Source organism: Schizophyllum commune (assembly GCF_000143185.2).
Source record: "Schizophyllum commune H4-8 unplaced genomic scaffold SCHCOscaffold_16, whole genome shotgun sequence".
NCBI classification, from domain to species: domain Eukaryota; kingdom Fungi; phylum Basidiomycota; class Agaricomycetes; order Agaricales; family Schizophyllaceae; genus Schizophyllum; species Schizophyllum commune.
Window position 1 is genome coordinate 40,642 of NW_026089553.1, and position 21,695 is coordinate 62,336.

Here is a 21,695-nt window from a genome sequence, read left to right on the forward strand (position 1 = left end):
TCCGCGCGCGCGTTCTCCATCCAAACAGTCAGCGGCCGGCGCTGCCATCGATACCCTGCCTACCCCTCACCCTCTCCCCCCCCCCTACCCCCTCCCCTCCCCTTCCCTCACCCCCACCCTCTCCGTCCCCCCTCTTCCCCTCCCCCCCTTCCCCCTCACCACCCCCTACCCCGCCCTCACCGCCGCCTCATACCGCGCCCCCTCCCCCTCCGCCCGGCGCACCACCGCCTCCAGCTTCTCCTCCCTCGCGCGCAGCCGCTGCTCCATACCCAGCACCAGCAGCCGCACCTGCTCGAGCTGCGAGAGTTGTGCGGCGGGTGGTGGGGGGGCGGGTGTGGGGTTTTCGGCTGGGAGGGGGTTAGTCGGGGTGTCGGATACCAAGGATATCAGGTGCATTGGACAATAGGGGATGCATGGGACTCTAGAGGGAGCATTGGACGAGGTGCTTACCACTAGCACTGCTCTTCGACGGCGACGCCGTCGCGTTCGGATTCGCGTACTTGGACGGCGAGGCGCTCGCGCCGGGCTTGCCATACTTGGAAGGCGTGGCGGGTACGTTGGCGGCGTCTAAAGAGGGGAGATCGAGGGCGTCCTGCAGATGGGGTGTATCAGTTTGGGGGATTGAAGAGTCGTTTGGGAGATTGACGCGAGTAGTTTGGGAGATTGAAGAGAGCGAAGGTCGAAGGGAGCGGAGGTTGAAGAGACGGTGGTAAAAAGTACGATGAGGGATCAAGGGTACGGCGGTGGAATAGAACACGGCGGTGGAATAGCACACGGCGGTGGAATAGCACACAGCCGTGGAGTGGCGCAGAGTGAAGGAACAGTGGTAGGGGCGAGCAGCGCTTAGTTGCAGAAGTAGGAGCCAGAGCCAGCGCAAAGACAAGCGCGCACGCGTCAAACAACAGACGCAGGATGCTCACCTGCCAGTTGGGCCCCGCGAACTTCGCGAGCGCGTTCTCGAGCATCTTCTCGCGCGTCTTCTGTCTGCGGGGGAGGTCAGATGCTGTTCGCGTGTCGCACGGGCCCCAACGCGTGGAGAACGGAGCCCGACGCGTGGAGAACGGAGCCCGGAAACGCATCACCCACACCAGCCACGCACCTCTCCAGCTCCGCCATCGCGCGCTCGTTCTCGCGCTGTGTGCCCTGCAGGAGCAGATCGAGGCTGCGGGCCTCCTTCTCGAGCGCCTCGACGTCGCCTTGCTTCGGGCGCGCGGCGAGCTGGGCGAGGAGGGTCTGCACTTGGGTTGCGAGCTGGTGGAGCGGGAATAGGTGGGGGTGGACGAGAGGGCGGGCGGTTGAGGAGGAAGGGTAGGAGCGACGAGGAGAAAGTAAACATCAACATCGTTCCTCGCGCGCAGCAAGACACGTACGCGATCGCACTCCCTGTCCTTCTCCAGCAGCTGGCGCCGCAGCACGTCCTCGTTCGTCTCGTTCCCCTCGCGCAGCACGCCGAGCTCGTCGCCGGAGAGCGCGATCATGCCAGAGGGCCGGGGCGCGTGGCGCTGTGTTTGTGCGCGGCGCATAGTTGGTGTTGTGGCCGGTGTTGATGTGTGTGGTTGTTTAGGAGGAGGGTGTCGTGTAGAGGTACGTGGGCAGATAGAGTTACGTGGACGGGGAGGTAGGCGAGATGGGTGGTCGGGGCAGGAGGCAAGAGCGAACGCGAATGAAGAATAGGCGTCGCGTGGATCAAGCTGCTTGCTCTCGATCCACGGAACGGGCAAGTCACGCTTCTGAACGACGCCCTGCTAGCTCAGTGGTAGAGCGTCGCACTCGTAATGCGAAGGTCAGTCGTTCAAGTCGGCTGTGGGGCATGAAGTCACCAGAGATATTGTTCTCATTTTTCCTTCCTTTGATTCTGTCCTATCGGCCGCACGAGCACAACTGAACATCCTCTTTGCCTACGCCGGCGATGCTGCTAACCATTATGCAATCACATACTGTATTACCGGACAAGATATGTAGAGTAACCCCCAACCAGGCCCAATCGTGATTTACGTGTCAGAGCTCATGAACACAGCCGATGGAGCATGGGCTCGCAAAACTTGGAACAAGTGTGGGAGAGAGCGACGAATGATTTGTCGTGATCGAGGAGATCAGGCTCGATACTGTCGAAAATATGCTGGCGGAGCTGGGGGATCTGCCGAACGACGTGCATCTGAATCGCGTCAACTGGCTAAGTATTCAAGCTTCAGTAGCAATCGAGGACCTGGTAAGGCACTCTAAGTATCATCCGCTGTGTCAGTAAGAGAGATAGGTGAGTAAACGATGTCAAGCACTGATCTGCATGGAATCTACGTCGCAGAGGATGAAGGTGAGCGACAAGGCGCTGGCTGGCCTCGACGCCACTTACGATGCACGACTACCCGCTGTCTTGTGATGCCATACACATGTTCAACTCGCGCCGTTCATCCTCGGGCTCGTTATTGCGGTGTGGCTCCTGAATGCATGACCGCAGACATCCAAGCTTCGAGTCAGAAGTTGACGCCCTCTTGCCTCCCCTCCCATGCAGACGAAGGAGCAAAAAGCGGAATCCCTTCTGCCCGGTTCGAACGGGCGACATTCAGATCACAATGCATCCTATTACAGTCTGACGCTCTTCCAACTGAGCTAAGAAGGGCTACTTGTTCTGGTATATTGTATACACCACAAGATGCAAAATCTTAATCAAGCTAATGCAGGCATGACTTGCCAGCAGATAGATTTCCGTCGCGCATACACCGCACGCATGTTCAAGTCGTAGTCGTAGTCGGGGCAGGACAACAAAAGCCGTACTTCCCAAAACCCGATCTATGACAAGGTAGTACAATATGAAGAGCCTACGCGCATGCTGCAACTGAAGTACAAAAAAACCCATAACATATCAACAGTCCCCATATTCACCCCGTTGCTACTTATCTGGCGAATAAACAATCCCCGCGGTCCGCGACTATCGCCAGATCCGCCCAAGCGGTCAGCACCACTGTGCAGCGCCGAGCGGTCAGCACCACCGCGCAGCGCCGGCCTTGCTGGACTATAGACATATTGCTGGACCATGGACACACGACACCGCGCGCACAGCATCACCCACGCACCCCCCGCATCCGCGACACCGATGGCGGACGAGGAGCCGGCTTCCCTCCGTGGTGTGGGTGCGACGCCTCCGGCCCCGCGTATGAGACTGGAATAACGTACGACGGCGAGGCGCCATTCGCGTACGGCGAGATCCCGTTCGCGTATGGAGGCGAGGCGCCGTTCGCGTGCGGTAGGGAGATACCGTTCGCATACGGCCCCGAATGACACGGCGGAGGAATTCCGGGCGCGTAGTCCATCGCAGGCGCCCCGTAGTCCATCGATGGCGGCCCCAGATCCATCAACTCAGGCGGCGGCCCCGCGGAGACGAAGCCCGCGGGCGCGAGCGGTGACGGTCCAGAGTATGCGATGGCAGAATGCCCCACAGACGCTTGAGGCGAGGGTCTTAGCGGGGAGGGTCGTGGTGCGTGATATGGTGTCGAGCCTGGCGGTGCGTACGGTGTTGAACCTGCAGGCGCACGCGAACACGATCCCGACGCCGCATATGGAATCGCGCGCATAGGTGCATGATACGGCGTCGAGCCCGGCGGTGCTACTGCCCGCCCGTACCCCGTCGCATACCGCGCAATGGGAGACGACGACCGCGCGCGGAGACGTGGTCGGTGGACAGCGTATGGGTTGAGATGATTGGCGCGCGAACTCAGCTGGCGGAGGTCCGGATGCCTCACCTCCTCGCCCATCGGGTGAGATTCGCCATGCCTAATTCTTCCGGACACTGAGCTGGCGTCAGACACGCTGCTCGTTGACGACGAGTCGCCCGAAGAGGAAGTAGACGATATCGATGCCGTATCCGACGCGGGCGGCGTATAGCAGCCCATCTTCATCGACGCGTACGGATCGACGTCGATTGGCGCGTAGGGAGCATACGCAGGGAACGCGGACGACGAGCGACGAGTGTAGGGCGCCGGTCGCGAAGCGTATCTCGACTCGGGATAATGGAGCACATGCGAAGGCGGAAGATTCGCCACCCTCGACGGCGCGAGGTAGTGCGATGTTCGGTCGAGGTGGCGAGAGGTGCGGTCGAGGGTGCGATTCGTATGGCGAAGAGTATGCTCGCGAGGGGCGGGCGAGGCATATGGCACCTGCGACGACGAGGACGATTGGTGGGGCGGTGCAGGAGGGGGCGAGCCAAAGACGATCGGCGGTGGTGGTGTACCGGAGGCCCCTGGCGGTGGCGCAGGCGCCGGATGCGCCACGATAGGTGCCGCATCGAGCGCAGGTGGCGGTGCGAGCGTCCCCGAGGGTCCCAAAGTGACCGGCGGTGCCGGTGTGATGATCTCAGGTCCATAATTTGGCACTGATGGCTGTTCTGCAGCACCCGGCTGCGACGGGGACGGCGTCGCGGGCTCGAAGTCAACGATGTCGAGGCTAATGGGTGTGGGGAGCTCTCGGTCGTCTGGTGGTGGGTGCGCATGATTTGTCGGCGAGGGAGCGTAGACCGGTGCGTGATTGGGTGGCAGGCGGTTGGGCGGGGTATGATGATTTGACGTCGGTCCCATCCCTGGGACATGGTACGGCATTGGCGGGTCAGCGCCCGGCGCGTGGCTTGAGGGCGGCGGGGGGACGATAGCGGAGTCTCGTCTGGTGCGGGCGGATGCTCTCCTTGAGACGTCTCGACCTGCGCGCGTAGAGGATTCTCTTGCGTCGCGGATGGACCGGTCCCTCGCTGAAGGTGCCCTACGCTCCGTATGTGGCGACGCCTTCCGACTGAACGACGGCACCAATGTCCGTGAGTGTGGCGACGAGGCGGATGTCCGCCTCGTCTGCGACCGTCCGCGCTCTCTCGTGCGCCTCGCGGACTCGGTCTCGACGTGAAAAACACGTTCAGCGGGCTCGACCTGAAAGGGGCACGGGTCTATGCCTTCATTCCCAGCCGTGACTCCTGCGGAGGCGAGGTAGGTCTCTGCGTTCGCTCGAAGAGTAGACGGAACTGACCTCTAATCGCATGACTCCCATACGTCGCTCTACACGCTCCGTATCCCATCTCACCTCCCATCATCGACGACGAGCGCCTCGACGCGGCCGTTGGGCGCGGCGGTTGGTGCGTCGCGGCGGTGGAGCGGGAGCGCGCTAGTCCCGAGGGTGGTAAGAGACTTCCGCCTCGTATTCGTGTGTGCGTATGTTGCCTCGTTCGGGTTTCGGGCGACCCTCGCATGTCATCGAGAGTCGTCGAGCTCGAAGTATCCGCCGTGCTACTGTCCTCCGTCGTACTCGAGTTATCTCCTTGATGTACAGGCCGGACACCATACTCGCCACCCACTGCCCTCGCTGTCTCCTCCGCCCAACGCGCGATGCGTGCTTGGTTGGCGACGAACTTGCGATAGCCATCGTAGGAGAACGAGTATTCGGACATGTGGTTGGGACGGTGGGATGGGGGATGGGTCGGACTGGTCGTATAGTATGGGCTCGAATGATGGGTTGGGTTGAAGTGCAGTTCGGGGCGAGGTAGAAGGAGAGATACGATGAGAAAAGGTCTAATGTCAATACACGTGTTTCGGCTCTGGTCAATCGTCAAAGCGGATAGAAACGATTCAGGAGTAGCTACGCGTACGGAGAAAGTGTTTTCTGGGTCTGTGTTGCCGAGAGTGTATTCCTGGGCCTGTGTCGATCCCTCAGTGTCAAGATCCTCCAGCGAGCAAGCAGCTGGCTGACGCGTGTGGTGGAGCCCGAGGTGGAAGTAAGGAGGTATATGAAAGGACTTCGAACGTCAGGAGCGATATGAAAAGGGCTGCCTTTGAAGACGTACTTCTTTCGAGCTGCGCGCGACTTCTCCGAGGGATACGAATCTCCTTCGCACTCCTCCGTAGCAATATGCGTTCTGCGCGATGATAGTCTCGTCCTTCGCGATGGCGGTCTCGCCCATCCCGCGCGTTCCCCACGCCCTATATAGCTCCGCACACGCGCCCGAGCACGCCCCCCTCGTACACACGTCACCGCGTCATGGCGCGTGTGCGCGACCGTGTATGGCAAGGTACGAGGTCCCGGTTGGCGCTACAGTAGGATAGGTACGCGGCCTTGCTGACGCTACGACGGCCTCGAGCGGGGCCTGGGTGACGGTTCCGCTGGTGTCGTGGGCTGGGACGTGATCGTGGACCGGGGGGACGTGATCGGGCGGTGTTCATGAATGGGGGAGATAGCGCCGCGAGGGAGGGTGCGAGTGTCATGCCCGTGCATGAAGGGCGTCCCCGTGGGTGATAGCGAGTGTGCAGCGTCATGCATCCGTCGATCGCGACCACTCCCGCCTGACGGTCGACGCGCCTCGCAGGCTGGGGGAACTGCACCTCGATCGACGGCACGCCCGCATCCCGGGCCGAACACCGATCTGCTTTGATGCCGACCTCAGTCACCGCACGCGTCTCAGTCTCAACCGCCATCGTCGTCGTCGTTCCCTGCCGCCGCCGTTACACGCGCCTACCCTACCCGCCCTAAATACCGTTCGGCAATTGCCGGATCGCTTGTTTTCGCGCGCGCCTGAGCTCCACCTCCCCTTTGCGCGGCGCGAGCGGAGCGAGCGCTTAAGCTACGCCATTTTCACGCTACGACTACCCTACTTTTGCTCTGACACACTACCCCTCCTCCTCCTCCTCCCTCCCCCTTTTCCTCCCCCTCCCCCCTCCCTCCCCCCTCGATGGCGGGGGAGGGTGGGGAAGGGGAGGGTCAGCCCACCTCGGGAAGAAGAACAGACCACGTACCAGGTGACCTGAATATCCCGCTGTACGTGCCCGTCCGCGCTCGCGCGGGAGCTCTCGGCACTTTTTGAGAGCGGAAACACGTCGAAATGCGCTGGAAATCGTGGTCAGCTAGTCGGTGGGGAACGGGCACTCGACGAAGCTCACCGTCCGTCGTGCAGTCCCCCGCACCTTCTTGGCGATCTATGCGTCAAAAGGGCCCAGGGCGACGTTCCGCTAATGCCAGGTAAGCTCGTGAACATACTACCCGCACGCGATCGCACGCTACGACACAAATGAGCACTCGGCTGACAACTGACTCTGAATACACGTACTTGGCAGGTTTCGGACGGGTCGCCGATACGCAGGCTCGTCGTCAATCAGATCTCGCTCATCCGAGTGAGCAAGCGGGTGGTGGCGCGAGGGCGAGGATTGGGGCTGCGGCATGTTTGTAGTACACGATGTAGTCGTCAGATAGGTGAACATACAGCCTGTTCGTACTTCTCCGACAGCACTCGGTGGACCTGTTGTGACCGGTAAGCTCATCCTCCGTGCATCGTGCTCATTGCACGTACCTCGGCCCCAAGCTAATGCTGCATGATAGGTGCGCATTGCGCACGGATGCCTCCACACGCTGTCGTGCTGGCGGCAAAGTCAGTGCTCGAGTCGGCTGTACGGTGAGTACACGTACCTTGCGAGCGAGCTAATCTCGCCCTCCCGATCCTTGGGCAACTCTACGCTACTCGCCGGCTCTTGGCTCGCGCTCGTCCACTCGGCTCACGCTCTCGGGTCCTCTGCTCGTCTTGTCTCGCACTCGTCTCATCCTCATCATCTCTGTGCTCGGCATCTCTTGTCCTGCGCTCGCCCGACCCCCATCGCTCGCCTCCACCCCATTCGAGCTCCTCGCGAGCTCAAAGGTATTTGTGCTGTCTTCTCTTTGTACTCGGTTGCTGTTCTGTTGCTGATCTTGCTTACAGGCCATGGCGAGCAGAAATGACGAGGAAGCAAAGAGGAAGGAGGAAGGAAGCAGAGAGGAGGGAGAAAGGAAGCAGAGAGGACGGAGGTATGGTGACACGAGACTCGGGATGTGCCGTGATCGCCGCTGTGGCGCGGGACCCTGACCTCAATCCCATCATTCCGGCAATGCTGTGCGCCTGCAGGACCTTCCTCTTCGGGCGCACCTCCCCGTCCGGCGCTCGGGAGATTTTTCCAGCGGCGGGTAAAGTCGAGAGCAGCTCGAACTTGAGAATGGCCTTCTGCTCATTTTGTGAAGACATGCGAGACAGACACAGGGTACCAGCCGTAGGCAACACTATGTGCAGATGCGTGTTCAGGCAGAATGTCATGCGATACACCCGTCGTCGAGTCCGATGAGCTGCGAGAATGAGCAAACTCGTGAGCAAGAGGATGAGTCAAGACAATTCGAGTCTCGAATGGGAAGCCCAAAGCGAAGGCATGTAGCAGCCTGTTGGAGAGACGTACGGAACACACACCGATGTTGAGCGGTCGCGTACGACGGTCAGAAACAACAACGCTCGATGGCAGTCTCGAACTCAGCGGGAGCCGCGCCGGTGAGCCGCCGGGTTCGAACCCGGGTCGAAGGTGTCAGTGTCAGCTCTTGTCTTGCGCTCTCACCACGGACCACGGCCAACTTCGCCGCCGATCCACTAGATACATATCCCTACGCTGTACCGATGCGCATCCACGTCAAAATCAGCATGAAAGCACCGAAAACCTCGAGCTCGCGCAGTTCCCCCAACGTCGAGATAAGATCAGCGGGGGCGAGCCCTCAGCAAGGCGCGAGGGAGCACGTCGACTCGTACAGGTACACGAACAATGAATATCCAAATTGAGATCAAGGCCGTTTAAGCACTCAAAGGCGGAAGAAGGTGCCATGAGCAGCCCGAGCCGGCGCAAGCAAGACAAGCGTGCTCGGAAGCGCGACGGGCTTCTGTCGCCTGAAGACACGTCGAGCGGACCTGTAAGGAACGCAGAAAGCGTCTAATGTGCCTGTGACGAGGGTGAAGGGCACCGTGAGCTTCGAATGTGCGGATGAGTTTGCTAGCACGCGAGCTCCCCGCTCGACTCACAGCAGAGCGCGACGGGGCAGCGCACTCCCAACCAGCGTAAATCGCAGGTAAGCCTTTCCCCCTTCATCTCAACACGGCGCCTACGCTCAAATTCACTGGCAAGTGCGCGTACTGACATTCCAGCAGATCTCACCTCGACCCCAATCTTCCGCTGTCCGAGCCGAACATGTCAGCTCCACGACGCTGAAACGCGGAGCTGCCGGGACTGCCGGAGCGGCGGAAGTCTGCCGCGGGCGCGGGAAAGTCGAGCGGTAGGTAGGACATTTGCCGAAAAAGCAGAATAGCGCACTGACCTGCATCCTTGCAATATAGCAGACCGCAGAGCGTTCAGAGTAGCCTCAGGAGTGAGTGGAATGAGTGAGACACAGCACGAGGTGGTAAGGTCGAGTCGGACATGCTTTCCGCGGTCGTTCTCGCGGGTGGCTGAAAGCCTGCCTTTTGCGGCAAGCCCGCGCTTTGCCACCACGACGCTTTTCGACGCCTTTGCTCATGGGCCTTCGGAACTCGAAAAGCGCATCACGTGAATGGTGGAAGCTCGTCGATCATGCTCAAGAGTTGCCGCGTGCTCCCCCGCCAGCATCCCTTCGAAAATCGCGATATACACCAAAACGACGCTCTCCCGACTTCGCTGGGCGAGCGTACCTTCCCCTCGGCATCTGGTCACTCAACAGTACCCACCCCCTATCCTTCTGACTCCATAGGCCGCCGCGCTGTACTGTTCTTCCTCCCGGGTATTCGTATACCTGCCCTGCTACCTCCTCTCCTACCGCCTCGCCTCGACTCGTAACTTCCACTGGCGCGGAGCTGCTTTCTCGACACCGATCACACAGGGTCCCATCATTTGTCCCGATCAAAACACGCGGGGACCTGGGCGCCGGCTCCCTGAATTCGAAGAGAAGCGCGGAATACGCACCGTTGGGGCTGAGCAGGACGAGGGCGAGCGGCAAGGAATATCCGGCTCACAGAGGGGCGGACTCGCTTACCGCAGGGGTGGGGCATCAAGGGGAAGATGCGGCGAAGTCAGGAGAGTCCGTGCGCTCCTGAATCCGTATAAGAGGCGGGGTGAGCAGTCGGTTTTCCTCACTTCCCCAGCCTCCTCTCCTCTCCTCTCTCATTCCCTCCTCTTCCCCTCCTCAGTTCCTGCTCTCCTCTACTTTGTCTCTCGCATTCACTACGACCTTTGACTCTGCTTTCTCCCTTTCTTCTGAATCTCTTGACGAAGCACATTTCGTCGATTTTCGCACGTCTTGATTCCATCGCCTCAAATCTGATAAGGCGGCTCTCTATTCCTCTCCTTCGGTCGCATTCACTGACTACCACGAGACAGGTAGTCGTCCGCAACTTCGGACGTTTGTGCGCCCTCCCAGGCGTCTGCAGTAGAGGTGAACACACGCTATGCCTCGGATCCGATTTCCATGCTGACTCGGACATTTACAGTTATTTCGGCCGACTAAGATCGACTAGCGACCAGTTGCTGAAGGGTGTCGGGCTCAATACCCACTCGTCCACCTACACTTGGCGAGCGCTATTCCAGCGCTTTCATTTTCGGTGAGCTTATCCATTTCCTTCGACATTTCGAGCGAGATGCTAACTGTCAAGCCCTCCCTCGATGACCTCCTCAACACCACCTTCCTCAGCACGTCCTTCACAGAGACGAGGGCAAGTCTCCAATGCCGCTGGACTCGGTCTTTCGAATCGAGCGGATTTTATGCATCTCATTTCGTACGTCCCTACTTGCTACTCAACGTGATTTGCCTGATCAGCCCTCCTTCAAGCGCCCTCTACCGCACTGCGGTCTGTCCGACGCGTCGACCGCTGTGCCCAACCGTCACCCGCGGCACAATCCGTGCTCGCCGTCACCCATACCGTAAGTCTATTGGGTCCGTTACGACACGTGTTATTAACCTCTTGCTTCCCACCGCCACGTCGACCGCGTCCGCAGCAAGACGCCCCAGAGACGACGACCCGGACGACATGGTCATCCCCCCTCCCCACTTCCTACGCCTCGCGATGCCCAAAGGCCACGATGAAGACCCGACTTTTGAACCATCACCGCCTATTCCGCTACCTACTCACATCCTCACCTTCGCACCCGCTCTCTCTCTGACACTGGGACCACTGAGCCAGTAGGAACGCTGTGCTCGCTGATCGCGACCTTTCCGCGACCCGCAAACCGCCGGAGGCATGTGCCGGGACCCTAGAGCGACCGATGCGGAGACTGGTATGTACTTCTTCCATCCGTTTGAGACGATTAGTGATCCTCAAACCTCAGCTATTAGTTATGCAGGCGCCGGGGGCGGTGTCTGTGTAATTCAAGACATCACCGAGTCGCTTTGAGGTTTTCGGGGTCACTGAGGTGCGCATAATGCGATTTTTGACAAAACTTCTCGCTGACTTCCGTTTAACCTAGGGAATCGTCTTCTGGGCTCTTTCCCAGCGAATGTCTGCGCTGCCCTAGCCGCCAGAGGCATGCGCGAGACCCTGAGGGGGATTGACGCGGCGCTTGCGGTACGTCCTTCGCTTAGACGGTCGTAATGCCCCCTGACGCATCAGATTTACAGCAGGTCCCGGTGGCGCTATGCGCGCCGGATCCCTTTTTCGATGCACATGAGACCCCTCTGAGCCGCCGACCAGGTTCTCGGGGTCATTGAGGTGCGCATCAAGCGTTTTTTCTGATAGAACTCCCTGCTGATTGCAATACACATAGGAAATCGCTCACTGGGCCCTTACACGACGGATTTTGGCGACCCTCGATCCGCCGGAGGCATGCGTGCGGTCCCTAGGGTGAATGGTGCGAGTGCTGACTGCTGGTAAGTGGCTTCCCCGACGCCTCGGAATGCTTGCGCTCGCTGACACGACCTGTCCACCATCAGGTTCTGGAGGTGCCATAGGCGTCGTCTGATGCCCTCGACAAGCAAGACCGCCCTATTGGCGTCGCTAATGGCCCTCATCAGCCGCTTGGAGTAATTGAGGTGAGTATTCGCTTATCTGAACCTCCTCCTCACGCCCAAATTCACGCGCTATCAAAAAAGGCTTACTGACGCTTTCTACAGCGACTTTTCGCGACCCCCGAGCCGCCGGAGGCATGCGCGGGCACCCTAGGGTGAGAGATGCGACAATAAAGGTCTGCTCGCCCTCTTGCAGTCGGCATTGTCGCTGATCTCGCACACGTAACGCCGTGCGTGGTCGCACGAGGGAGGGGAGCAAGCGCCGCTCGCAGCCGCGAAGCGGCGCGAGCACGAGGAGATTATGACTGGAGACCGACGTAGGAGAGCCCACGCGCGCGTGGCTGCCGGCCGGTCGACGAGTTCGTTGGGTGGATGCTGCCGCCCGGAGAGTCGTGCAAGATGTGACGCCGATACGCGAGCGGGAGGGGAGACTATGACTGCAGTCACCACCGGTCGTCCCGCCGGCGGCGCCGTCGTAGGCCAGATGCCACGTATACACCGCGTGAACAGGTGAGACGAGTTTGCAAGCCGTCGTCTTGTCATCTATCTGTCGTGCTGACCCGTGTCCGCAGATTTGACATGCCGTTCCCCCCTCTCCCTTCACGCCGCAGCCCAGCACGCCCCAGGATAGGGGAGACCATGCCGGTACGTCGCAAGGTACGTCCCTAACCCTAATCTCAAATCTTCATAACTGACGTGCATGAGCAGGGCCTCACCTTGATGTTCAATCCCTCCCCACGAAGGTACGTCCCTGCCCCCCTCTTGCTGCGTTGACGACGAGCTGACACGAGCTCAGGACTCGAGCTCAAGCGCCCCTCATCGCCGCACTCCATTTTCGCACCTCTGCCAACACCCTTCAACTCAAGCAACTCAAGTATTTCGACGAGAATACTAAATTTCGACCGTCGAGCGGATTATTGAAGTACGTACACCTTACTTATGAACGATCTCGATGCTTATATACCACGAGATACAGGACCCCTCATCGCCGCATTCCACGCCACTCGACGACTCGGAGCCGATGGATGAAGGGATGCGACACCCCCTCCCCCTCGACGCACTGCCCTCCCCCATCACCCCACCACCCCATCCTTGCATTTCAGAATCAAGGTGAGCTCCTCCTCTTGCTGAAGGAGCCAAGAAGACGCGCTAACCACGAGACACGCAGCTCGGTCGACGACGTTACGCAAGGCAGGGGACGAGAGGGGGGAAGCGCACTCTCCCCTCGTCGAGAGGCACGTATTTTCCCTCAGCTATCTCGCCCTATGCGTTCAGGACGTACTAACATACCTCATAGATGCTGTAAACTCACCGCTGCCACGGCCGAACGTCGACGAGGAAATCCCCGACTTCGAAGGGTGGGGTGGGGTGGGGTGGGGGTGGGGGGATTCCCCACCCACTTAACTCGGTGAGTCCTCGTACTATAGCCATGAGCGCTCATATCTAACATGATCACACTCAGTCTGTACTACCCAAGCCAGTAGCGCGCACCCCTCGGCCCCCAAGATGAAACGGCAGGCAGGGGAGGGGGTTGTGAGGAGGGTGGGATAAGACTGCCGTCCCCTCGGACAACGGTGGCGCGCAGCAACGCGCTCTTTTCGCGAACACGAAGGCTCAACAACGCGTCGACTGCGTACCAAGTATCGTGGCGAGCGCGTACAAAATGCGCCCCTCAACCGATTTTCCTGAGAAAACCTACCCTTTGCACCTGTCGACTCGCCCGAGGTCTGCAGCGCTATGGCGGAGGTCGAATGCGACGGCAACGCGTCGCGTATCCCGGTAGGGACTCTGAGAATGTGCGCGCAAGCCGGCGTCACGCTCGAGCGCGCCCTTCGACCTCGCGAGGGTGGGCAGTGCCGCCCCTCACCCCAGCCCCTCCTCCTTCACCGCAGCCTGCGCTTTCGGTGGGTCCTCGTTCTAATCATCCCCACCGTCGCTGACGAATCTATAGTACGGTGCTACGCGCCCTCGACACGCTTTCGGTGCCCTGGGAAGCGGTGGGGTGGGGGAGTACGTGGAGGAAGGGGGGATGTCGAGGGCGAGTTGGCGCTTGCGCTCGACTTATGTCGACTAGGTAGCGGCGCGCACACGAGTGGGGGACTTGGGAAAGACGTCTGGTACACGGGAAGGGAGTCTGCGAAGGGGAGGGGAGCAAGGTGGGAGGCAACGAGCCGACGCGCAAAGTCGCCGTCTCCATGCTTTTTCCTTGTAGTGTACAGCGTGTACTCGTAGAATAGACATGAGATATATTGCATTCTACTATTACTTACACAGTGTGAGGAGTACGAGAAGGGAGGACGGCGGCCTCGCCTCCATCCCGCCCCATGCCAGACACTCAGAGGCCCTTGGCGGTGGCGCAGGCGCCGGACGCGCTACGATAGGTGCCGCATCGAGCGCAGGTGGTGGCGCGAGCGTACCCGCGGGTCCCAAAGTGACCGGCGGTGCGGGTGTGATAATTTCAGGTCCATAAGTCGGCACTGATGGCTGTTCTGCAGCACCTGGCTGCGGCGAGGACGGCGCCACGGGCTCGAAGTCGACGATGTCGAGGCTGATAGGTGTGGGGAGGTCGCGGTCGTCGGGTGGCGGGTGTGCATGATTTGTCGGCGAGGGAGCGTAAACCGGTGCGTAATTGGGCGGCAGGCGGTTGGGCGGGGTATGATGATTTGACGTCGGTCCCATCCCTGGGGCATGATACGGCATTGGCGGCTCAGCGCCCGGCGCGTGGCTTGAGGGCGGCGGGGGGACGATAGCGGAGTCTCGTCTGGTGCGGGCGGATGTTCTCCTTGAGGATTCTCTTGCGTCGCGCATGGACCGGTCCCTCGCCGAAGGTGCCCTACGCTCCGTATGTGGCGACGCCTTCCGACTGAACGACGGCACCAATGTCCGTGAGTTCGGCGACGAGGCGTACGTCCGCCTGGTCTGCGACCGTCCGCGCTCTCTCGTGCGCCTCGCGGACTCGGTCTCGACGTGAAAACCACGTTCAGCGGGCTCGACCTGAAAGGGGTACGGGTCTATGCCTTCATTCCCAGCCGTGACTCCTGCGGAGGCGAGGTAGGTCTCTGCGTTCGCTCGAAGAGTAGACGGAACTGACCTCTAATCGCATGACTCCCATACGTCGCTCTACGCGCTCCGTATCCCATCTCACCTCCCACACCCGGCATCATCGACGACGAGCGCCTCGACGCGGCCGTTGGGCGCGACGGTTGGTGGGCCGCGGCGGTGGAGCGGGAGCGCGCTAGTCCCGAGGGTGGTAAGAGACTTCCGCCTCGTATTCGTGTGTGCGTATGATGCCTCGTTCGGGTTTCGGGCGACCCTCGCATGTCATCGAGAGTCGTCGAGCTCGAAGTATCCGCCGTGCTACTGTCCTCCGTCGTAATCGAGTTATCTCCTTGATGTACAGGCCGGACACCATACTCGCCACCCACTGCCCTCGCTGTCTCCTCCGCCCAACGCGCGATGCGTGCTTGGTTGGCGACGAACTTGCGATAGCCATCGTAGGAGAACGAGTATTCGGACATGTGGTTGGGACGGTGGGATGGGGGATGGGTCGTATTGGTCGTATAGTACGGGCTCGGATGATGGGTTGGGTTGAAGTGCAGTTCGGGGCGAGGTAGAAGGAGAGATACGATGAGAAAAGGTCTAATGTCAATACACGTGTTTCGGCTCTGGTCAATCGTCAAAGCGGATAGAAACGATTCAGGAGTAGCTACGCGTACGGAGAAAGTGTTTTCTGGGTCTGTGTTGCCGAGAGTGTATTCCTGGGCCTGTGTCGATCCCTCAGTGTCAAGATCCTCCAGCGAGCAAGCAGCTGGCTGACGCGTGTGGTGGAGCCCTAGGTGGAAGTAGGGAGGTATATGAAAGGACTTCGAACGTCAGGAGCGATATGAAAAGGGCTGCCTACGAAGACGCACCTCTTTCGAGCTCCGCGCGACTTCTCCGAGGGATACGAATCTCCTTCGCTCTCCTCCGTAGCGATATGCGTTCTCCGCGATGATAGTCTCGTCCTTCGCGATGGCGGTCTCGCCCACCCCGCGTGTTCCCCCCGCCCTATATAGCTCCGCACACGCGCCCGACCACGCCCCCTCGCCCTCACGTCACCGCGTCATGGCGCGTGTGCGCGACCGTGTATGGGAAAGTACGAGGCCCCGTTTGGCGCTACGTGGGCGGGGATGGGATAGGTACGCGGCCTTGCTGACGCTACGACGGCCTCGAGCGGGGCCTGGGTGACGGTTCCGCTGGTGTCGTGGGCTGGGACGTGATCGTGAACCCGGGGGGACGTGATCGGGCGGTCTTCATGAATGGAAGAGATAGCGCCGCGAGGGGTTTGTAGGTCATGAAGGGCATCCCCGTGTATAGAGAGGCGTCCCCGTGGGCGATAGTCCCGCGTTCCGCTGACGACGGGGGCCCATGATCATGTCCACCGGAGGATACGTCCTTGCTTTGTCGGCTTTAGGGTTTTGATGCGTGCTTGGGGCGTGGGCGGACAGGAAGGTACAAGGGGAGTGGTAAAAGCGCTCGTAGGCGTCGCATCGGATATGATCATAGCAGTACGTTGGGGTGAAAGGACCAAAGGCTACGCCCAGATGGCGGACGTAGCTCGCGATGCAGAAGCTCCTGCATGAATTGTCAACAGGACAGCACGATGAGGGAGCAAGTATACGCACGCGGAACTTCAGCCTGCTGAAACTGAAGCAAGGCGCGTACGCCATGGACAAACAGCATGACTGATTACGGTCAAGGTGGGGAACAAGATCGTTGTTGACGGCGTCTATGCCGATCGTTGGCTGCTCGACTGTGATTGCCTCCCACATTACAGCGCGCCATATCGATCATTGTGCTCGCGCAGAGATTCACCATACATGTGGTGTACAGGACGCAGCGCCGGGCAAGAAAAAAAAAAAGAAAACGAATGTCACTGTGATTGCCCCACAGCCGACTTGAACGACTGACCTTCGCATCATAAGCACGTGTACGAGTGCGACGCTCTACCACTGAGCTAGCAGGGCAATGGTTAGCTTTGTCATCCAAAACATGTCTAAGGAGAACTTCTGGCTTGGCTAGTGGTCGTCAAGCGTCAGCAAATCATCTGCCTGTCCTTCCCTGCAATGGTCGGCCCGAGATCACCCATCTTTGCTTTGAGGTCGAGACATTGCTTTCAATGTGCATTTGTCACGAGATCGTGGGGAATCTCCGGTTACATGCGGCGTGTAGTCTCCCAAGACGTCTTCTTTGACGGTGATCACTATCCTCTCAACCTTTTACCTTGAACTCTGCATGCACTTGATCGCGCTCTTCACACACCCCATCACACCCCATATTGCTTGCTAATTCTCCGGTCAAACTGAGAAAATTCAACTTTTTCCTGATCGGCTGGAAACTTTCGCCTTTGTTGACTCGATGCACGTCGTCTGGAGGATACCGGAGCTCCGTGAACTCATCTTGCAGAACCTCGAAGTAGGTCCCAAGGCCCGGCAAAAGCCTCTTGTTCCGCTCTCGCAGACATGCCGTGACCTTCGCGAGCCCGCGCTCTGCCGACTGTGGACCTGGGTTTGCTCGTTTGATAAGATACTGAGGCTTCTGCCAACGTCGAAGCTGGAACCTGTCAGCCCGGTGAGTCCTCATCACGCTGTTGGATGCTCTACCAGGCATACTTACACTCCGTCAGCCACCCGCAGGGACATGGACGGTGATGAGGCATATCGTCGGGACCATATCCCCCGCCGACGTTTCCCTCATCCGCTACTACGGAAAATTCGTCCGCACATTCTGGTTCACCCATCCACTCCAGAACGACCCATGCATACTGGCGACCGACTTGCGCCAGATCATCGACGCGATGGGAGGTGAGCCACTGTTCCCGAACCTGTCGCGTCTCACGTACGACGGGCCGATGTTTGACGAATTTCTGCCCGCGGTACTCGTCCCCTCGATAGAGAAGATCGAGCTGGCGCTTCACCCTGGGAACTCCGAGCACTGGAATCAGACGATGGAGCTCCTGGCGCGGGGCGCACCGCATACCAGCGACCTTCACTTGCGCTTGTTGAGCTGCACGCGCGAAGAGAGCGCGGACCTGCAAAAAATTCTCGTCAATCGGGCACCGATGTTTACGAGGCTACAACTGCTGAGTCTGGAATACCTCGACTCCGGCACGGCGCTCTCAATCGCATTGCTCCCGCGCGTGCTGGACCTGTCCATATCTGTCAGATACCCGCCCATCTCTACAGAGTTCGCCCGCCTGCAGCCTGCGAGCCTCTCACTACACTCTGGCAGCCCCATTCAAATTCTCCAGGCTGGGGTCTCGAACGAGTATACAGGCAGGCGCGCGCGAACGTGCTTCGGCGCGGACATCCTGGCGCTCCTTCGCCCCCGGGCCCTCCGCCACGTAAACGTCAGCGAGATCACCGGCCCCGCGCATATGCGCCACCTCTGCGAGCTGCTCGGGCGACACTGCTCCGACACGCTAGAGACCCTAACCCTTCGGGGCTTTGGGCCGCGCGACCATGCGCGCGTGCGGCTCTCGGACGTCGCGCCGCTGCTCGAGTGCGCCAATCTCGAGTCCGTCGTTCTCTCGTCTGTGCACTTCCGCCCGGCCGAGGCGGACCTCCCGCGCCTGGGGCGCGCGTGGCCGCTGCTCCGCCACCTCGCCATCGAGGACCGCACGCACGACGGTCTCTACCCGCTTCGCGCGCTCGCCACGTTCGCGACGAGCTTACCGAGCCTGAGGACACTCCAGGTGTGCCTGGATGCGACCGACGCCAGATTTCTAGATAGCGCGGTGCTGGACACTTCGCTCGCCCCATTCGCGCACAGCGTCGCATCTCAGTATGCTGAGCATGTTCGTATGCGAGGGGACGCTCGAGTCTCCCACGCTCGTGGCGTCCTTTCTAGCGAAGATCTTTCCTGCGCTTACACAGGCAGGAATGCGCATACCTGGTGGGGGTGATTATGAAGGGTGGACGAAGGTGCGAGAGGCCTTGAAGGAGCAAGCGGAAGCGCGCACATAGGATGGGTTGTTGTACCCAAGTATCTGAGAGGAGAAAGGATGTCAGTAGGAGCATTGAGGTCAACTGTGTATCTGAACATGCTACATGAATACTCATGTAAAGCCCTTATGCAAACTTCCTTCCAGCACCTACGTCGTCACGTCGCTTCTCCATCCGAATGAGTCGCGCCGCTCCCTTCCTGGGTCCCGTACCGTCTCATCCCACCATACAATATCTCCATACATCTCTCTACAGCGTATCATATAGCTCTTTGCTATCTCTAGCCTCTATCATGACGATCCAAGTCTTGACAATGAGAAGCTTCACAGCACTGCGGGAAGACGGACATCTGCTACATCACATGACCGTGGGTCGCCTTGTCATGTGGCGTTCAGCCGGCCGACATCGTCTTTTAAGTCCGACGCCCACCATTGTCCTCCTGATGTCTAGTGCTCTCGCATTTGACGCTTTTTCTTTTAGCTCGTTCTGTGAATTGAGCATGCACTCTACTGCTGCTCTAGACCAAGCACTCGTCGCGCACCGACCAGGAGAACTCTCCGCGCGCTGACCGAGATCTGTTTCTCCTATTAGTTTTGAAGACATTCCAGCCTGGCCGTCCTATATTCCGGCTTTCTCCTCACCAATCGAGGACACAATACTCCTTCGCTACCCCGGAACGCTGATCTCCCTTCGGCAATATACGCCAGCGGCTTCGTGAAGATGATCTGTTCGGCGACCCTGATATTTACAACGCGCGCCACTTCCTCAAGCGCGCGCTCTGCCATCTGCGCCTCGCTCTGCCGTCTGCGTCTCGCTCTGCCGCCTGCGTCTCGCTCTTCAGTCTGCGTCTCGCTCCACTGCCCATTGAGACAGGCTTGTCGCTGGAGTATGTCAGTCCGGTAAGCCTAGGACACTTTGTCGACCGCTCTCGGACGCACGCTGACCTCAACGCGAACACGTCAGGCGCGGCGACATCGGTGGAACACTCCATCCCGAGCGCCGTGGACAGAGTTGTCAAAGGGGCGTGGACAGACTTGCCATTGGGGCCTGGACTGAGTCGCTGTGGGGCCGTGGACCGAGTCGCTATGAAGGTCGTGGACCAAGTCGTCCTGGCAGGGGACCAAGTCGTCATGAGCGCCGTGCAGTTTCGCCACGAGGGCAGGGTTTTTCGCCACGAGCGCCGTGAACTATGCCGGTGTGCGTCAAAGGTACCACCATCCCTCTCCCGGCTTCATGATCTCCATAGACGACCTTAGCGGATTGATTGACAAGGCTTACGCACCGCCGGTGCTACTTCCGACGATTCAAGCATTCTCTCGTCCTCTGGCCCTCCCATCCTCTCGTCCTCGCACTTTCTCTCCCAGAGCCCTTCATCTTCCAGTTCCTTGTACGGACCGGGTGTCTCGACATTTATTCGATTGGACATTGGTCCTCATCGTACTGGGCGTCGACGCCCCCCGACTCGGCGATTTCGACGCCCCCGACTCGGCGACTTCAATTCCGCCCGACTCGGCGACTTCGACTCCGCCTGACGAGTGCGACTTGGACTCGGCGAGCGCGACTTGGAATCGACTGCGCGCCGACTGAGACGCGGAGACCTCGATTCGGCACGACGAGATCGACTTGGAGTCGACGACCCCGACAGGCCGCGCGTGCTTGAGAGGTATTGCGCACACTCTCAGGAGCAACTGTACACTCTGTCCGCGGAGATACTGTACACTCTGTCCGATGATACTGCACCTTCTCCAGGAGCGCGGCCTGGGCGCGCTGTCGACGATCCCGACCCGAGCGAGGACGACGATCCCGCTCCAAGCGAGGACGACGAGCCTGTCCCGAGCAAGGACGACGACCGCGGCGCGAGCGCGCCATCACTGGACCTGGGCAGACGTGCGCGTTCGCACAGGACGAGAGACTGCAGCGCGTGCGGACGCTGAGCCTCCTGCACTCGCGAACGCCGGCGCTCCTGTGCTCGCATGATGCCAGGGAAGTGCTCGCGTGAGGATGGATAGCGTGCTGCAGCGCTTGCGGGAAGACCGGGCAGCGCTCGCGGGAGTATTGGGCATCACAACCGTCGCATCGCTGCTCACTCAATTGCTATCCGCGCCTCCCCCTTCCCTTCCCTTCCCTCCCTCATTCCTCTCCCTCTGTCCCGCTCCTCCTCCTACACCCCACCTTCCCGGATCCGCCACTCTTCTCTCGCCTCTTCGCATCTCGTTCCATGCACGAATCTCTTCCTCCCTCCCTCACTTACCTTCCCGTACCTCCTCGATACTTCTCAATCGCCATCCTCTCCGTATCCATTACCGCTCGTCTTCCTCCCTTCCCGCATCTGCCTCTCTGCCCTCTTACCCTCTCTTACCCACCCCTCTTACCCTCTCTTACCCACCCCTCTCCCCGCCCCCGCCCCCGCTCGTCTCCCTCCCTCTTTCTCTCTCGCCCTCTCGCTACTTCCCAATCTACTCCCGCCTACCCGCACCCGTCACCACCCGTCTCTCTTCTCAAACCGCTTGTCTCCCTTCCCGCACCCGGCGCGTGCCTCCATCCGACTGCGGGGACCGTGCTCGAACAAGAGACCGTGCTCTCGCACGAAGAGGACCCCGGGCCGCGCACGAAGAGGACCCCGGGCCGTGCACGAAGACACCAATCCTTCGCATGCGCGAACAAGACCTGGAGCCTCGCATGCGCGAACAGAATTATGAGCACTCACGGACACCAGCGCCTTACCTTCGTCTACGTCAGCGCGCCCTGCTCTTCTCCAACGTCTTCCGCTCTTCTCCAACGTCTTCCGCTCTTCTCCAACGCCATCCCTGCCCGGATCAGTGTTGCACGCCCTGCTATCTCGCCAACAGCATCCACCCCATTATAGTACCACCACCCCCTCACGCGCACCCCATCCACCCTCCCCCACCCCATCCACCCCACGCCACACCCTGCACC

General features: G+C 60.0%; 10 protein-coding genes and 3 non-coding genes across 13 annotated transcripts; 4 read left to right on the forward strand and 9 right to left on the reverse strand.

The window, feature by feature from the left end:
• Window positions 1–149: 149 nt before the first annotated feature.
• SCHCODRAFT_02644213 (uncharacterized protein) lies at window positions 150–1,649 on the reverse strand. The gene is made up of 5 exons (XM_050346379.1): window positions 1,371–1,649; window positions 1,100–1,251; window positions 921–984; window positions 451–592; window positions 150–347 (listed from the first exon to the last, which is right to left on the reverse strand). Exons 1-5 carry the CDS (start codon window positions 1,521–1,523, stop codon window positions 166–168), a joined length of 693 nt encoding a protein of 230 aa, XP_050197091.1. The 5' UTR covers window positions 1,524–1,649; the 3' UTR covers window positions 150–165.
• Window positions 1,650–1,739: 90 nt separating this feature from the next.
• SCHCODRAFT_t258 lies at window positions 1,740–1,811 on the forward strand. Its single transcript has one exon. It is a non-coding gene; the product is annotated as a tRNA-Thr (tRNA).
• Window positions 1,812–2,530: 719 nt separating this feature from the next.
• On the reverse strand, window positions 2,531–2,617 carry SCHCODRAFT_t271. The gene has a single exon. It is a non-coding gene; the product is annotated as a tRNA-Tyr (tRNA).
• A 442-nt stretch (window positions 2,618–3,059) lies between these two features.
• Window positions 3,060–3,329, reverse strand: SCHCODRAFT_02520581 (uncharacterized protein; the record flags this gene model as incomplete). Its single annotated transcript, XM_050343455.1, has 1 exon — window positions 3,060–3,329. One exon carries the CDS (start codon window positions 3,327–3,329, stop codon window positions 3,060–3,062), a length of 270 nt encoding a protein of 89 aa, XP_050197092.1.
• Window positions 3,330–4,757: 1,428 nt separating this feature from the next.
• SCHCODRAFT_02123287 (uncharacterized protein) lies at window positions 4,758–5,681 on the reverse strand. Its single transcript, XM_050341862.1, has one exon. It carries the CDS (start codon window positions 5,420–5,422, stop codon window positions 4,925–4,927), a length of 498 nt encoding a protein of 165 aa, XP_050197093.1. The 5' UTR covers window positions 5,423–5,681; the 3' UTR covers window positions 4,758–4,924.
• On the reverse strand, window positions 5,622–6,443 carry SCHCODRAFT_02644224 (uncharacterized protein; the record flags this gene model as incomplete). The annotated part of the gene is made up of 2 exons (XM_050346380.1): window positions 5,622–5,767; window positions 6,069–6,443. A coding segment is annotated over one exon (375 nt), but the record flags the coding sequence as incomplete, so codon positions are not given.
• Window positions 6,444–7,602: 1,159 nt separating this feature from the next.
• SCHCODRAFT_01164297 (uncharacterized protein) lies at window positions 7,603–8,014 on the reverse strand (the record flags this gene model as incomplete). Its single annotated transcript, XM_003026325.3, has 1 exon — window positions 7,603–8,014. The coding sequence occupies one exon, from the start codon at window positions 8,012–8,014 to the stop codon at window positions 7,709–7,711; it is 306 nt and encodes a 101-aa protein (XP_003026371.1). The 3' UTR covers window positions 7,603–7,708.
• Window positions 8,015–11,968: 3,954 nt separating this feature from the next.
• On the forward strand, window positions 11,969–13,386 carry SCHCODRAFT_02123402 (uncharacterized protein). The gene is made up of 8 exons (XM_050341863.1): window positions 11,969–12,285; window positions 12,348–12,432; window positions 12,484–12,518; window positions 12,572–12,697; window positions 12,746–12,885; window positions 12,944–13,010; window positions 13,073–13,183; window positions 13,238–13,386. The coding sequence occupies exons 1-8, from the start codon at window positions 12,077–12,079 to the stop codon at window positions 13,257–13,259; spliced, it is 795 nt and encodes a 264-aa protein (XP_050197095.1). The 5' UTR covers window positions 11,969–12,076; the 3' UTR covers window positions 13,260–13,386.
• Window positions 13,387–13,602: 216 nt separating this feature from the next.
• Window positions 13,603–14,041, reverse strand: SCHCODRAFT_02644233 (uncharacterized protein). Its single transcript, XM_050346381.1, has 2 exons — window positions 13,727–14,041; window positions 13,603–13,679 (listed from the first exon to the last, which is right to left on the reverse strand). The coding sequence occupies exon 1, from the start codon at window positions 14,028–14,030 to the stop codon at window positions 13,734–13,736; it is 297 nt and encodes a 98-aa protein (XP_050197096.1). The 5' UTR covers window positions 14,031–14,041; the 3' UTR covers window positions 13,603–13,679; window positions 13,727–13,733.
• On the reverse strand, window positions 14,038–15,293 carry SCHCODRAFT_02706789 (uncharacterized protein; the record flags this gene model as incomplete). Its single annotated transcript, XM_003026324.2, has 2 exons — window positions 14,038–14,813; window positions 14,867–15,293. 2 exons carry the CDS (start codon window positions 15,291–15,293, stop codon window positions 14,038–14,040), a joined length of 1,203 nt encoding a protein of 400 aa, XP_003026370.1.
• Window positions 15,294–16,697: 1,404 nt separating this feature from the next.
• On the reverse strand, window positions 16,698–16,781 carry SCHCODRAFT_t270. Its single transcript has one exon. It is a non-coding gene; the product is annotated as a tRNA-Thr (tRNA).
• A 234-nt stretch (window positions 16,782–17,015) lies between these two features.
• SCHCODRAFT_02557448 (uncharacterized protein) lies at window positions 17,016–19,047 on the forward strand. The gene is made up of 2 exons (XM_050343724.1): window positions 17,016–17,385; window positions 17,441–19,047. Exons 1-2 carry the CDS (start codon window positions 17,173–17,175, stop codon window positions 18,716–18,718), a joined length of 1,491 nt encoding a protein of 496 aa, XP_050197097.1. The 5' UTR covers window positions 17,016–17,172; the 3' UTR covers window positions 18,719–19,047.
• Window positions 19,048–19,625: 578 nt separating this feature from the next.
• On the forward strand, window positions 19,626–20,552 carry SCHCODRAFT_02123472 (uncharacterized protein). Its single transcript, XM_003026415.3, has 3 exons — window positions 19,626–19,657; window positions 19,722–19,955; window positions 20,005–20,552. Exons 2-3 carry the CDS (start codon window positions 19,844–19,846, stop codon window positions 20,343–20,345), a joined length of 453 nt encoding a protein of 150 aa, XP_003026461.2. The 5' UTR covers window positions 19,626–19,657; window positions 19,722–19,843; the 3' UTR covers window positions 20,346–20,552.
• Window positions 20,553–21,695: the final 1,143 nt, after the last annotated feature.

Excerpts from the sequence above, each read along its gene's own strand:
- SCHCODRAFT_02644213 (XM_050346379.1), bottom strand. The coding sequence starts at position 1,523 with ATGCGCCGCGCACAAACACAGCGCCACGCGCCCCGGCCCTCTGGCATG. Across the intron at positions 985-1,099 it reads GCGATGGCGGAGCTGGAGAG|ACAGAAGACGCGCGAGAAGA; the intron begins GTGCGTGGCTGG and ends CCTCCCCCGCAG. Across the intron at positions 348-450 it reads GTCGAAGAGCAGTGCTAGTG|CCGAAAACCCCACACCCGCC; the intron begins GTAAGCACCTCG and ends ACCCCCTCCCAG.
- SCHCODRAFT_02123287 (XM_050341862.1), bottom strand. The coding sequence starts at position 5,422 with ATGTCCGAATACTCGTTCTCCTACGATGGCTATCGCAAGTTCGTCGCC.
- SCHCODRAFT_02123402 (XM_050341863.1), top strand. The coding sequence starts at position 12,077 with ATGACTGGAGACCGACGTAGGAGAGCCCACGCGCGCGTGGCTGCCGGC. Across the intron at positions 12,286-12,347 it reads CGTATACACCGCGTGAACAG|ATTTGACATGCCGTTCCCCC; the intron begins GTGAGACGAGTT and ends CCGTGTCCGCAG. Across the intron at positions 13,184-13,237 it reads TTCCCCACCCACTTAACTCG|TCTGTACTACCCAAGCCAGT; the intron begins GTGAGTCCTCGT and ends GATCACACTCAG.
- SCHCODRAFT_02644233 (XM_050346381.1), bottom strand. The coding sequence starts at position 14,030 with ATGCAATATATCTCATGTCTATTCTACGAGTACACGCTGTACACTACA.
- SCHCODRAFT_02557448 (XM_050343724.1), top strand. The coding sequence starts at position 17,173 with ATGCACGTCGTCTGGAGGATACCGGAGCTCCGTGAACTCATCTTGCAG. Across the intron at positions 17,386-17,440 it reads AGCTGGAACCTGTCAGCCCG|CCACCCGCAGGGACATGGAC; the intron begins GTGAGTCCTCAT and ends ACACTCCGTCAG.
- SCHCODRAFT_02123472 (XM_003026415.3), top strand. The coding sequence starts at position 19,844 with ATGAAGGTCGTGGACCAAGTCGTCCTGGCAGGGGACCAAGTCGTCATG. Across the intron at positions 19,956-20,004 it reads GCGCCGTGAACTATGCCGGT|ACGACCTTAGCGGATTGATT; the intron begins GTGCGTCAAAGG and ends TGATCTCCATAG.